Source organism: Schistocerca serialis, chromosome 1 (assembly GCF_023864345.2).
Source record: "Schistocerca serialis cubense isolate TAMUIC-IGC-003099 chromosome 1, iqSchSeri2.2, whole genome shotgun sequence".
NCBI lineage: Eukaryota > Metazoa > Arthropoda > Insecta > Orthoptera > Acrididae > Schistocerca > Schistocerca serialis.
Genome location: NC_064638.1, coordinates 1132950173 through 1132963091, shown reverse-complemented (window position 1 = coordinate 1132963091; position 12919 = coordinate 1132950173). Strand labels below are relative to the sequence as shown.

General features: G+C 37.8%; 1 protein-coding gene across 5 annotated transcripts in view; it reads left to right on the top strand.

Moving 5' to 3' along the window:
* The first annotated feature begins 307 nt into the window (after window positions 1-307).
* LOC126417169 (calcium-responsive transcription factor-like) overlaps window positions 308-12919 on the top strand; it is a 33103-nt gene continuing 20491 nt past the window's right edge. For 3 of the 5 annotated variants that reach the window (XM_050085101.1, XM_050085078.1, XM_050085070.1), the window contains exons 1-2: window positions 308-622; window positions 1034-1185. In XM_050085101.1, the coding sequence (XP_049941058.1) occupies window positions 433-622; window positions 1034-1185 (342 nt within the window). In that variant the 5' untranslated portion in view covers window positions 308-432. The remainder of the gene's footprint in view (window positions 623-1033; window positions 1186-12919) is intronic. The other 2 variants (XM_050085085.1, XM_050085094.1) reach the window with 2 other exon arrangements.

The following is a 12919-nucleotide window of genomic DNA, read 5'->3' as shown; positions in this document are numbered from 1 at the left end:
ATATTTTTGCTGGATAAGTACCATTTCATATTAATCGATTTGGCTTCACGATTCGCTTTTTGCTTAAGTTTTGAATTAGACTCGAATGCTCTGTGATTTACGAAATTCATCCCACATACTTCACACAATTCATCTTGCATAAACGGAAATTTACTTGGAAAATAATGCTACTCACACCACCATTCACAAATATTTTCCCGCAACTTATGGAAAGCCTTGAAGATACGCTCATCCAAAGAGTTCAATGTTACGGTGTATCACATACTGCATAGTCTTCGTCTGAAAGCCTCTGACATATTTTGTTGTTGACAGACGCCGGCTTGTGTAATGTTTTGGTGACAGCAGTAGTTTCTGCTGTATGTACGTTGTTGTGTGCTATGCTTTGGTGGAGTTCGGTGGTTTCGTTTCGATTTGCTTTGTTTTTATTGCAACATGTGTCCATTTAAGACTATAATGAAAGAGTGTATGAAGGAATTCAGCATCGGAAACAAAGGCCAGTTTTGTGGCATTTGTTCATCCGAAGAAGAAATCGATTACCTTTTTACCAGGCTCAAATGTGTTGGGTATTCTTATTCGGTGAGGAGCAGCGCTTATAACAGATTATCCTCCGACGCTACAACCAGTAAGTAAAAAAGTATCCTATTTAATTTTAATATACTGAAAACAATGTTGCTAGTTGAGAAAGAAAAATTCATAGAATCATACGATGTATGGTTAATCAGTGAGGATAGTTCAGGTGCTCTGAAAAATAATAATGAGATTCTTTACTTGTAATAAATCAAGTAATCATTATAAGGTTTATAATGTAAAAGGTAACAGGGCACAAGTATGGTTTACAAAAGTTTATTTAAAACGATATGGTTTGTTTAAACTTTTGTGATCATACTAGTGGCTCGTTGCTGATTAAAATGCAAACCATATTGTACTTCAGTAATGGTTCTCATTATGCCTACATTTGACAAGATAACATGAAGAAACTGTTGTTTTTTTGTATTTTCTCTTCCTACGTATAAAAAAATTCCAATTGTTCCAGGTAAACCACGATTCTTCTTCAGTCAGTCTCAAGGGGCTATTCAAATCCCATTTTTTGGGTCACCATTTTCGGTTGAATATGTAAGCTACAGGCAATGTACACTTGGTCCAATGTACTATGATAAAAACCAGATTCCTATTCCTAATCACCTGGTGTGTAACGTTAAACTCTTATTTTTATTGATACATAAATTGTCAAATCATAGGAAGTATAACTTTCTTTCAAACTGAGAAAGAGAACTGTGTATGTATTTAAAATACAAACATATAGGGGCTTTCAAAAAATTTGTTTCTGTACTTTATTTATTTAAAATATAGTTGCATCATTCAGTTGCTTTGTCATAGTTTAGTTGTGCATGCAGTGGTAACATATTCATTTACTATAAAATGAATAACTATTGAGTCTCTCATAGTGTAGTACATAAATTTGGGATTTAGCTTTGTTTTTCTTCTTAATGCCGAAACTTTGGTTGTATCTTGTCTCATGTTCACGTACAGAAATTGTAAATGCCTGATGCAGTTGTTTGTACATCATTCTGTTATTGAAGACCATCTTATCCCAATGCACATTTTACAGTTCCTTCCAATCCATCACCCTCAGATTTACCATGGCTAGTAGCGTAAAAGGAATATTTGGCATCAGTAGCAAAATCACTTTTGTGTTCACACAAAATTTAAAGCTATTTCTATTTTTATGTTCAGCACATGCATCACTGAAATAACAATTTTTTTTGCGAGAGGCGTTTACAAATCCTACATCATGCTCCATATCATTACTTATAAAGCAATGGTTTACTATTTCTATTTTATTTTCCTTATTTATCACATAATGACAAACAGCATGGTCTGTTCACATGATTCTTGTCCAGCGGTAACCGTGGATTTCATTGTGAATAACAAAGCTGTAATTTTCAGCAATGTCTATTAACAGAACTGCTTTTTTGTTTTTTAGGTTTTGCTTCACATTTTTCAGATATCTTGCCTAATTCTTAGATATAAATGAGCGTGTCCAGTGGTCTGTGTTAATTCAATAGTTGTACTGAATTGCATCATCAGTATGTTTGTAAGTTAATTTTGAGTTCTGTCAGTTTATCATCACTGGGACAATATTACAGTGATAAAACACACATTCGTTGTTTTCCAAGTCACATACAAAAAATTTTTGTAAGTTCATTGTGCATTTCTTCAATGCACATCCAAAAGTAGTTTTACATTTTGGCGGAAGCTGCAGGTTGAGTGCCACTGAGTGAGATAGTGCAGTGGTTAGCACACTGGACTTGCATTCGGGAGGATGACGGTTTAAACCTGTATCAGGCCATCCGGATTTAGGTTTTCTGTGATTTCCCTGAATCACTTCAGGGTTTTCTGTGATTTTCCTTCAGGGCAAATGCCGGTACGATTCCTTTGAAAAAGCATGGCCCATTTCCGTCCCCATACTTCCTTAATCCGAACTTGTGCATCATCTCTAATGAACACTGATCTCCTCCTCCTCTGAATTAGTGCCTGCAGCACCAGCTCAAGTGCATCACTTTGGTCTTAGTGGATAAAATATTGGTGTTTGGGTTCTCATTTAAGCAAGAATGTACTTACCTTAGGTCGCAGAGGGTAAATCTTTCTTCCATACACATTCTCTCTATGGTTTCTTTTGCTCCTGGTAACATTAGAGTATATTTGTCATTTTTAATTTAGGAATTAATGAAGATAAACTTTTCAGTTTCCTTTCATTTATTGAATTCTGAGACTATTATTATTTTCTTCTTTTGATCAAGAGGGAGGAGGTAAATTTAAAATTTGATTCCTCCTCCCCCCCCCCCCCCTTCAAATCTCCTCATATTGGCCACTTTTTTCCCTCATTAACAATATCATGGCAATAAAATCTTTGGTGTTCTTAAAAATTTCAGCATCCATTTTATCTTCCCTACTGTTTCAAACTTCCACACTGATGCCAAGTACACTCTTTTTCCAAGACATGCTTCACTCTTTCTAGCATCAGTTTGTTACACGAGGCCTTGCTGTGATTTGGAATTGAATGAAGTTTTAAGGTAGAGCACCCCAAATCACCTAAAGTTCTATTGGCACACTTGATTCTTTGTTTTTCCTATTATTATTTCTGTCATTGAGTTCAGTTTTCTGTTCACAAATCTGAATATACGTTGTTTCTTGTGTGGTGTTAGATAAAATCTCCTAGTACTTAATGACATAGATAAAGCAGTCCTATTGGACTGTGCATCTGTGATTTTAACAATATATTTTAAAAGGTTCACATTCTCTTTGATGGCTTTCAGTAACTTTTAAGTAATAGTATATGTGGTGTCTATATGTAGGGGTTCTTTCATGATGTTCTGGAACATTTGTGTTGGACCCTAGCAATATCAGATATTGCTGGCCTTCATTCAGCTCTGAAAATTGCAGAGGAGTTTTCACTGAGCTGTAGTTTATCAACTGACATGCTGTTTTAAGCAACTGTATGACACTAAATAAATTCATACTTCCCCCTTGTAATTAACTGGCTGCTACTTCATTTAAAAATTTAGCTACTTCTTTAGGAGTAGAATTGAATTGAGTTGGATTTATTTGTCTGTAGACAACTGTTGTGTTTTATAAGGCATCGTCATTTGTTACATAATTATACAGTTGGTTACACAAATTATACAAAGGGTAGATACACAATTCTACAGATGGTGATACAAATGATTATACAAAAGGTTAACATATACAGATACTATTACGGAAATATTGCATATCTTCTACTCATCCATAATTAGTTACACTGGTTGCACAGACAAATTTAGTTGTATGTCATAAGTTACAATTTTGTTAGTTCACAATCACATTCATTTTTGTTATATAAAAGAGCATAATATTCTTAATTATATAAAAGAGTATCATATTTTTCATTGTATAAAAGAGCATCAAATTTTGTTATTATATATGAATTCACTTGTACTATAGAATGCTTCCTCTTTGAGCCATGTCTCTACCACCATTTTAAATTTATTTTCATTCAGCTCCCTTGTGCCATGTGAAATTGTGTTAAAAATGTTTTGCCAGCATGTACCAAATTATTTTGGACTTTACTCAAACATGTCCAAGGAATGTCTAATATGTTCGTGTTTTTATTTTCATATGAGTGCTTATCTGACCTGCTTTCATGCATGTGGGCATTCTGTTTGGCTTGCATAAATGCTTTGTGTATGTATAGACTCAGGTCTGTAAGTATTCTGTGCTCAGTAAAGGGCTGTCTGTACGAAGTTAATTTGCCCAAACCAAAAATACAACTGATGGCTTTCTTCTGCCCCAGCAGAGTTTCCCCAAAGAAGTATTCCATAATGCAAATGTGTATGGAGAAAGGCATAGTATGCCATAAGCATGCACTCCTTAGTCACACAATCCTTAAGTTTCCTAAGGAGATATAAAACTCTTGCCAACTTACTGCAGAGCTCTTCTGTGTGGGTATTCCAGCATAATTTAGTATCTAGATATATGCCTAACAATTTTACTGAATGTGTGGGTTCATTTGGTCCGTTATTAATATCTCTAAGGGAAAAGAAGATGTGTTCAGTTTTGTTTTTATTTAGTGACAGTCTATTTTCTTGGAACCACTGAGCTGCCTTTTCCATCATTGAGTTGTTCATTTGTTTGACTACATTTCACGTGATGGCTATGAAGTTTTTCATGACTGAGTCCTTGAATAAAAAGTTCTTGGTTGACTTGCAGCATCAGATTCAGTAAAAATTCTAAGCTTTCAGTGATAGCCTACATCATAATTGTCAGGGACTGAAAATGGCAGTCGTTAACTGTTTTATACTTGCAGAATGGCAACCGATTGGCTAGATTAAGTCATACTGATGCGTACAGAGGTGGCGCCCTCTATGTCTATAGATTTTGCTTGCTCTCTTCATCTAGTGTTGTGTGCAGTTCCATCTGTTGCATCAGGTAGCAAACTATGAGAAGTGAACCTCTGTGGTTTTTTTCAGGGGCACGCTATCATGCATTGCTAAGTGCATAGCCAGTGTCTCTAATGAAGTTGTTTTCACAAAGTCTAATTTTAGAAAGCCTACAATCTTTTGAATTAAAGATCAACAGAGTAAAGAAATTTGAAAGAAATTTTTTTCACTGCCCCTGTAATTTTTTCAGAAATTGTAAAGCAACTTACATTAATGTTTTTTTATAATTTTCTTCATAAATTTACTGCTTAAATAATTGTTTGTTTACTGTATGCCTCTCTTAACTTGTGGTTAAAAAAAATTGAAATCAAAAGCTTCATAAAGACCCGAGGTGTGAATATTTCTGTAGATAAGTAGCACTTTGCATGGACATACTCAAAGAGCCAAATTATCAGAACATCCCTACAATGAAAATTCATTACAAAAGAGTTTTGGTCTAAGACAAAAACAAAGTAGAAGTTCTTATGTTTTAAGTCTAAGCAAAAGTGTAAAGTTTTGTGGAAATCTGAGGAGGAGGATATAATACTAGCAGCTACTACCAAATTAGCAGTACACATATAATGTTACTACTGTGAAAGGATACTTATTTGACCATGATCATGCATAATGGAAAGGTGTCAGACTGTTCTTGTTTCTCTAAAGATTTCTATTGAAGGGAAGTAGTAGTGGATCAAATTGGAATTGAACCAAGGTTGTATTAGTAATAAAGTAAACTGCAATTATGCAGAAGGAAATGCTCACCAGTGTAATTAGGCAAAGTTGTACCAAGTACTAGCACGGATCATAAGAAAATTTACTATTGTGATTGACTTGATACTGAACTTATGCTTTGAAAATAAGATACCAAACAGTAACACAATTTATCAGTGTTCCATCAATTTTAATCTTGTCACAGTTTTTTATTTTATATCACCTTGGCAGTTATGGTTTCCTGTGGTAACTTACATTAAAGCATGTATGATGTGTGATACGTCTCTGAGAATTTTCCTGCTGTTGATGATGGTTCAGAACTGAAGCTGGTAGCAAAATAAAATAATGTTAATACAGACAGAATAGTGTTGTGCTTTTTTTAAGACAATGTAACAGTAGTTTGGAATGAACAACATAGAAGGAATATTAACCATTTTTGCAACAAATAGCTCTCAATAACATACACTATCTCTATATCAAGTCAGAAACCTAATAAAGCTATGGAATGTAATAGTATGACGAAGAGGATAGTTGCTAGTCACCATACAGCTAAGATGCTGAGTTGCAGATATTTGCAACAAAAAGACTGTCACAAAGTGAGCTTTCAGCCAAAAAGGCTTTTGTCAACAAAAAACACACACACACACACACACACACAAATGCAGAACAGGTGCCTGGGGTGAGGAGGGGGAGGGATAGCGGAAAGGCTTTTGTCAAAAAAAAAAAAAAAAAAAAAAAAAAAAACACACACACACACACACACACACACACACACAAATGCAGAATAGGTGCCTGGGGTGAGGAGGGGGAGGGATAGTGGGGTAGGGGTGGGGAATGGTAAAGTGCTGCTAGTGGGAGCGTGCAAGGACAAGGTGGAGAGAGGGTAGGGCAGCTAGGTGCAGTTGGGGGGTTAGATGGAGCACTGGGGAGAGGGGGAGTTGTGGAAAAGAAGTAAAAAAACTGGGCGCATTGGCGGAATAGAGGGCTGTGTAGTGCTGGAATTGGAACAGGGGGAAGGGGCTAGACGAGTAACGACAATAACTAATGAAGGTTGAGGCCAGGAGGGTTACAGTAAACGTAGGATATATTGCAGGGAGATTTTCCACTTGTGCAATTCAGAAAAGTTGGTGTTGGTTGGAAGGGTCCAGATGGCACAGACAGTGAAGCAGTAATTGAAATGAAGGATATCATGTTGGGCAGCATGCTCAGCTACAGAGTGGTCCAATTGTTTTTTGGCCGCAGTTTGGCCATGGCCCTTCATGTGGACAGACAGTTTGTTGGTTGTCATGTCCACCTAGAATGCAAAGCTGTTGCAGCTTAGTTTATAAATCACATGACCGGTTTCACAGGAAGCCCTGCCTTTGATGGAATGTTAGTGGCCAGACTGGAGTAGGTGGTGCTGGAAGGATGTATGGGACTGGTCTTGCATCTAGGTCTATTACAGGGATATGAGCCATGAGGCAAGGGATTGGGAGCAGGGGTTGTGTAGGTATGGATGAGGATATTGTGTAGGTTCGTTGGGCTGTGGGAGGGGTGGGAAGGGCACAACGAGAGGTACTCGAATTGCTGAGGAATAATGTAATTCAGTTGCTCCATTCTTGCATTCCACTGAGTCACGAGGAGAATGCTCTCTGTGGCCAGACAGTGGGACTTTGGGAGGTGACGGGTAACTGGAAAGATGAGGTGTTGGAGATCTGGTTTTATACTAGGTTGAAATGGTAATTATGGCCTGTAAAGGCCTCAGTGAGACCCTTGGTATATTTAGAAAGAGACCTCTCATCACTACAGGTGCAACGGCCATGGGTAGCTAGACTCTATGCAGTGAGTGGCGGCTGTCGAAGTGGAGGTATTCCTGGTGGTTGGTAGGTTTAATATGGACAGAGGTACTGATGTAGCCATCTTGAGATGGCCCTCCTGGCCTCAACCTTCGTTAGTCATTGTCCTTACCCATCTAGCCCCTTCCCTGCTCCCATCCCAGCCATCTATTCCACCAACACACCCACTCTTTTTACGTCTCTCCTTTTCTGCTACCCCCCCCCCCTCCTCCATCTCTCCCCCGCCCTCCATCTAACCTCCCGTCTGCATCTAGCTGCCATACCCTCTCTCCACCTTGCCTCTGCATGCTCCCACTAGCAGCATTTTACTGTCCCCCAACCCCATACCCTGCTATCCCTCCCCTTCCCCACCCCAGGCTCCTGTCCCATCATGTTCTGCTCCTCGTATTCTGGCTTTAGCTGCCAGAGACTATGGTCATGCGTTTGAGAGTTGCATTTGTGTGAATGTGTGTATGTGTGTTTTTTTTCCGACGAAAGCCTTTTCGCCGAAAGCTTGTTTAGTGACAGTCTTTTTGTTGTGCTTATCTGTGGCTCCCCATCTCCACTACATAATGAGTAGCAGCTGTCCTTCTCATAATACTGTTGCAGAAAGCTAATGATTATTATAGGTAAATAATTACTAATGGTAGAGCACAGGAGGATCTTTTATCAGCTTAATTATTGGAAAATATTGTTCTGGAAATGGTTGTCAGGTAATTAACTAGTCTATTCCTATATTATATGTATTCTCAAGGAGCATTCACTTCCTTATATAGGACAATCCACGAACAATTACAGTTAGTGCATGTCGATTCTCAGACTGGGTAAGCATTGTTGAGACACCAAACAACAGTTGCTGTTCACGCATGCACCTGCTTTCTGCTTCGAGAAAGCATATATACTGAAGGTTAAGCCTGTTGCTTGCTTATGCAGAATTTATCACTTACCACCACCATCAGTGATGAGATCTCACAGCAAATGAAACAGAAATTCACTAAACAACTTGCTATGAGCGCATTTAATGCTCACATTAGCTATGGCATTCACAGCAGATCACTCAGAACACTGCTGGACGCTCATTGGCTGTCGGAGAAGGCATGACTTAGGTGCACAGGACAAGCCATCATTTGCGAAACGTGTTTAAATGAAACATGTGGTACCTGGATCTAGTATAGTCTGAATTATTGTAGCGAACTGCTTATTATAGCATGCAAATGTTAGAGCTGTGGCAAGTTCCTTTGATTAATGCTGTAGTTGTGATATGAAACTTAAATCTTGCTCAACAGTTAGTGTGGGCTCTCAGAATCCAATCTATCAGTTGACTCAGATCAAGACTGAATGTTTCAGTTACAACACAGCAAGGGAAACACTTTTAACTATATACAGTACACATGGAATTATAAACACTGTTACTTCCAGACCTGCACAGTAATCCTTATACTGACGCTGCTCAGTCTACTAGCTAGTAACTGTTATGAATCATTGCAGTTTTTTCAAGTAACTGTAATAGTGTACTGAGATTTCAGTAAGAACGATCTTTAAGCTGAATACTTAAAATATTTTCTTGTCAATTGTACTGTTTTTAAAAGCTTTATCCTTGTAGGCCTATAAAAAATATGAAGGGTAGTTGTAAACTTGGTACGCTGAATGAGTATGAAATTTACTACTGCACAAAGTTTATTAACTGTAGCGAAAGTTTATTAAAATGACTTTTCAGCTCAATATTAAAGGATACTTAGAAAAATCGTAGCACTTGGAATAGCATGCTGTCTAGGTAAACAACCAAGCATAAAATAGTGGCTAAACAAAAAGTTTACAGAACAAAACCTTATTACTGAAAAAGAAACAGCATAACTGGTCCATGCATTTATACAGTACTGTGCTGATAAATTGAGATGAAGGTGGTGGCAGTTTTGATCTCCTGTGGTATTCAAAAAAAGGCAGCAAAAGTATCCATGGCTCTAGCTATGTAACAAACTTTGAAAATTATATTCGTAGCATCAGATTTTTGTAGTATGAAGCTAACAAGAGTATGCCATGAATAATAAGTCAAATTCCGTCCACTTATGAGGCTGGAGGCTATGTTATGTAATCTTGTAGTTCTTCTTGCCTCATTAGTTCACAAGACATGAACTCTTTGGTTGCTAGCCACCGACTAACTCAAGCCACCGAGGAGCTTTGCAGTTCGATCGCCAGATCCACATTTTCTATTTCTACCAAGCCAGTTTTGTTGCAGAGGGGCTTCTATGATTACAAACCTGCATGCCCTATGCAAGAGCCAGTATTACAAGTAAAGTTCTAATATACAGGGTGGTCCATCTGAAGTTTCGAATGAGATTATCTCGAAAACTATACATCGGGTAAAAACAGTGGGTAAGACAAGTTCGTAAGCTCAAAGGGGGACATAAATGATACTACATGTGACCCCCAGCTCCCGCCCCATTGGGTGGGGCGGGGGCAACTTTTAAATCTTAAATGGAAACACCCATTTTTTATTGCAGATTTGGATTCTTCATAAAAAAGTAATCAAGTTTAGTGTGAAACATTTTTTTAAACCATTGACAGATGGCACTGAATCGAGAAAAAAGCAAAATTTGGGAAGAACTCTGATTTATTTAGAATTATCAGAGAAAGACGCATCATATCGATAAAACATGTGCACCAATTCTTTCGCTACACCAAATTAAGCTAGTTTTGTACAGAATGTACTGTATCCTACTTTTAGCGTTACTGAGGAACGATGACGTGGACCTAGTAGAATGACGTTCCTATGGGGTTCTTCATTAGTGTGAGTCCCCTTGCCTCTCACATGTGGGGGTGCTTCATTAGTGTGAGTCCCCTTGCCTCTCACAATTTGGAGTGCTTAATTAATGAAATTAGCCTGAAGAAATTGTTCAAAATTATCCCCATATGCTTCAATGCATGAAGTCAATCGTCTGCGAAAGTTATCAACAGTGTTGAGCAGCACATCCCTTGGTATGGCTGCACATGCTCTTCAAATGTGTTGCACCATATCGTTTTGTGTTGTGGGCTGTCTTTCATAAACAATATTTTTTAAATAACCCCACAAGAAAAAATCAGGAGATGTTAGGTCTGGTGAGTGTGGAGGCCACTGAATTGGTCTGCTGCATCCTATCCACCGACCAGAGTACCGTAAATTTAAAACATTCCACACATTTTTAGCATAATGGGGAGCTGCTCCATTCTGTTGGAACCACATTCATTGCCTAGTTTCTAAATCGACATCTGCCATTAGCTCCAACAAATCATCACGGAGAAGTTGTAAATAAGATTCCCCAGTAACATTTCGGTCAAGAAAATACGGTCCTATCAAGCAACTGTTTAAAATTCCACACCAGACCATTAACGACTATTGGTGTTGATTGTTGATGTGGGTGTGTCAGTGAAGATTGACAGGAGCCAATAATGACAGTCATTAACGATTTAATTCACCATTGTTTTTGAATCAAGCTGTATCAGTGAACATAACGTATCCAAAAAAATCATTGTCACAGTGTGATATGATACGCATGATAATTGTGTGCCTTCAAAATCCTCAAAACAGTTTATTTCGGTATTCCAGTTTGTCTCTGAATCGTACGACTACTAATTTCAGGATCCAGTTGAACACAGGCGAGAACGGTAGGGGTACGAACGTCATTTTCATTGTATTCGCGATGATGTGGTGGATGGTGCATGTATCCATTTCGAGCTCGTTGAGTGCAATTTTGAATAATGTTTTCGCTTGGATGTCATCTGTTTGGGAAACGATCCACGTACAATTGCGCAGCTGCAGTGTAATTGTTATGGCATTCACCTAAAATTAACATCATATCAACAATCTCTGTAGGAGGATAGTGAGCCATGTTTCACTAACGAGTAATTTACTTTCTTCAGTTGATATTTACGGTTCACAATCTGAAAGTGAAGTGACATCTGATCGCATTGCACCGACCTTTATACTGAGCCATATTTCAAAGTTTGGCCACCGTAGCACGACAGTTGGGTGAGTAATGCAATGGTGAAGAGTTCCCTAATGAAATTTTACTACCATTCTGCTTCCCTCCATCAAAAACTGTGGCGGGTGGGATACATTTTGTGTAATGAAAGAATTGGTGCATGTTTTGTATTGATTTGATGCATCCTTCTCGGATCATTCTGAATAAATCTGAGTTCTTTTTTCTCGATTCAGTGCCATCTGTCAATGGTTTAAAAAAATGTTTCACACAAAACTTGATTACTTTTTTTATGGAGAATCCGAATCTGCAATAAAAAATGGGTGTTTCCATTTAAGATTTAAAAGTTGCCCCCACCCCATCCAAGGGGGCGGGAACTGGGGGTCACATGTAGTATCATTTATGTCCCCATTTGAGCTTACAAACATGTCTTACCCACTGTTTTTACCCGATGTATAGTTTTTGAGATAATCTCATCCGAAACTTCAGATTGACCACCCTGTATAACTTTTGAAATTACATCCATAGATTAAGTACAATTACATAGAAGTCACATCAAAGAGCATGGTTATACAGAAGTCACATTAAGTAAAAATAGACAAATAAGATAAGTCCATTACAGGTAATATTGATAATAGTGTTACAAGGGTTAGAAATCCTAAAATTATTGGGTGATTTAATGTGGAATGACCCATAGGCCTCTCTGTGGCATTTGTTTTGAACAATTTGAGCTTGTTCCAAAGAACTTGCAGCCTTCACTCAGCTAATCCTAGTGGGAAATCGGGTATGAAATTAGATCACACTCCTTGGGCATTTGTGCAGAAGAGTGTGCAGCATTTTTCTGTATGCCTTTTAAGTAAGAAATCATAAGACCCAAAAGACTGTAGAAGTTTTGTTCACACTTTTAAGCCTAAATGGAGACTTTTCCTCTAAGTACACTTCAATTTTCAGGGTTTTCTAGAAACATTTAAGCAATTTTTCATTACAGTGTTATTTATGCTACCATGTAACCACCAACTTTTATGAAAATGAATGGTGTAATTTTTTTGTTATTTTTTATTACTAACCTTTGTTGCTCATTCACGTTTGGACTGTTCTTTTCTACAGAACTAAAAGTATAAATAAATAAAATACAAGTTGGTTGGTAAAGAACAAGCTATTACCACATAGTGACTTACACATACTGTTATATCATTACTGTGCAGCCGGAAACAGAACACGATTGGTGTGAATTCTGTAGGTGTATACCAATCCAAACAATGGTTTTGGGTTTTACAAATAATACTTCATTAGGTCCAGTCAGCAGTTCTTGCTAGTTTCTGTTATATTTGAAGAGGCTGAGAATAATGAGGTGGGTTTTTAGTGAAAGATTGTTGTATGTTTTGCACTAATGGGTGTTTTCTGCTGTAATCAGTCCTTTGGTCAGTAGACTGGCATTTCATCTGAATCTGCTATGGTTTTGTTGTATTAGATTATGCTC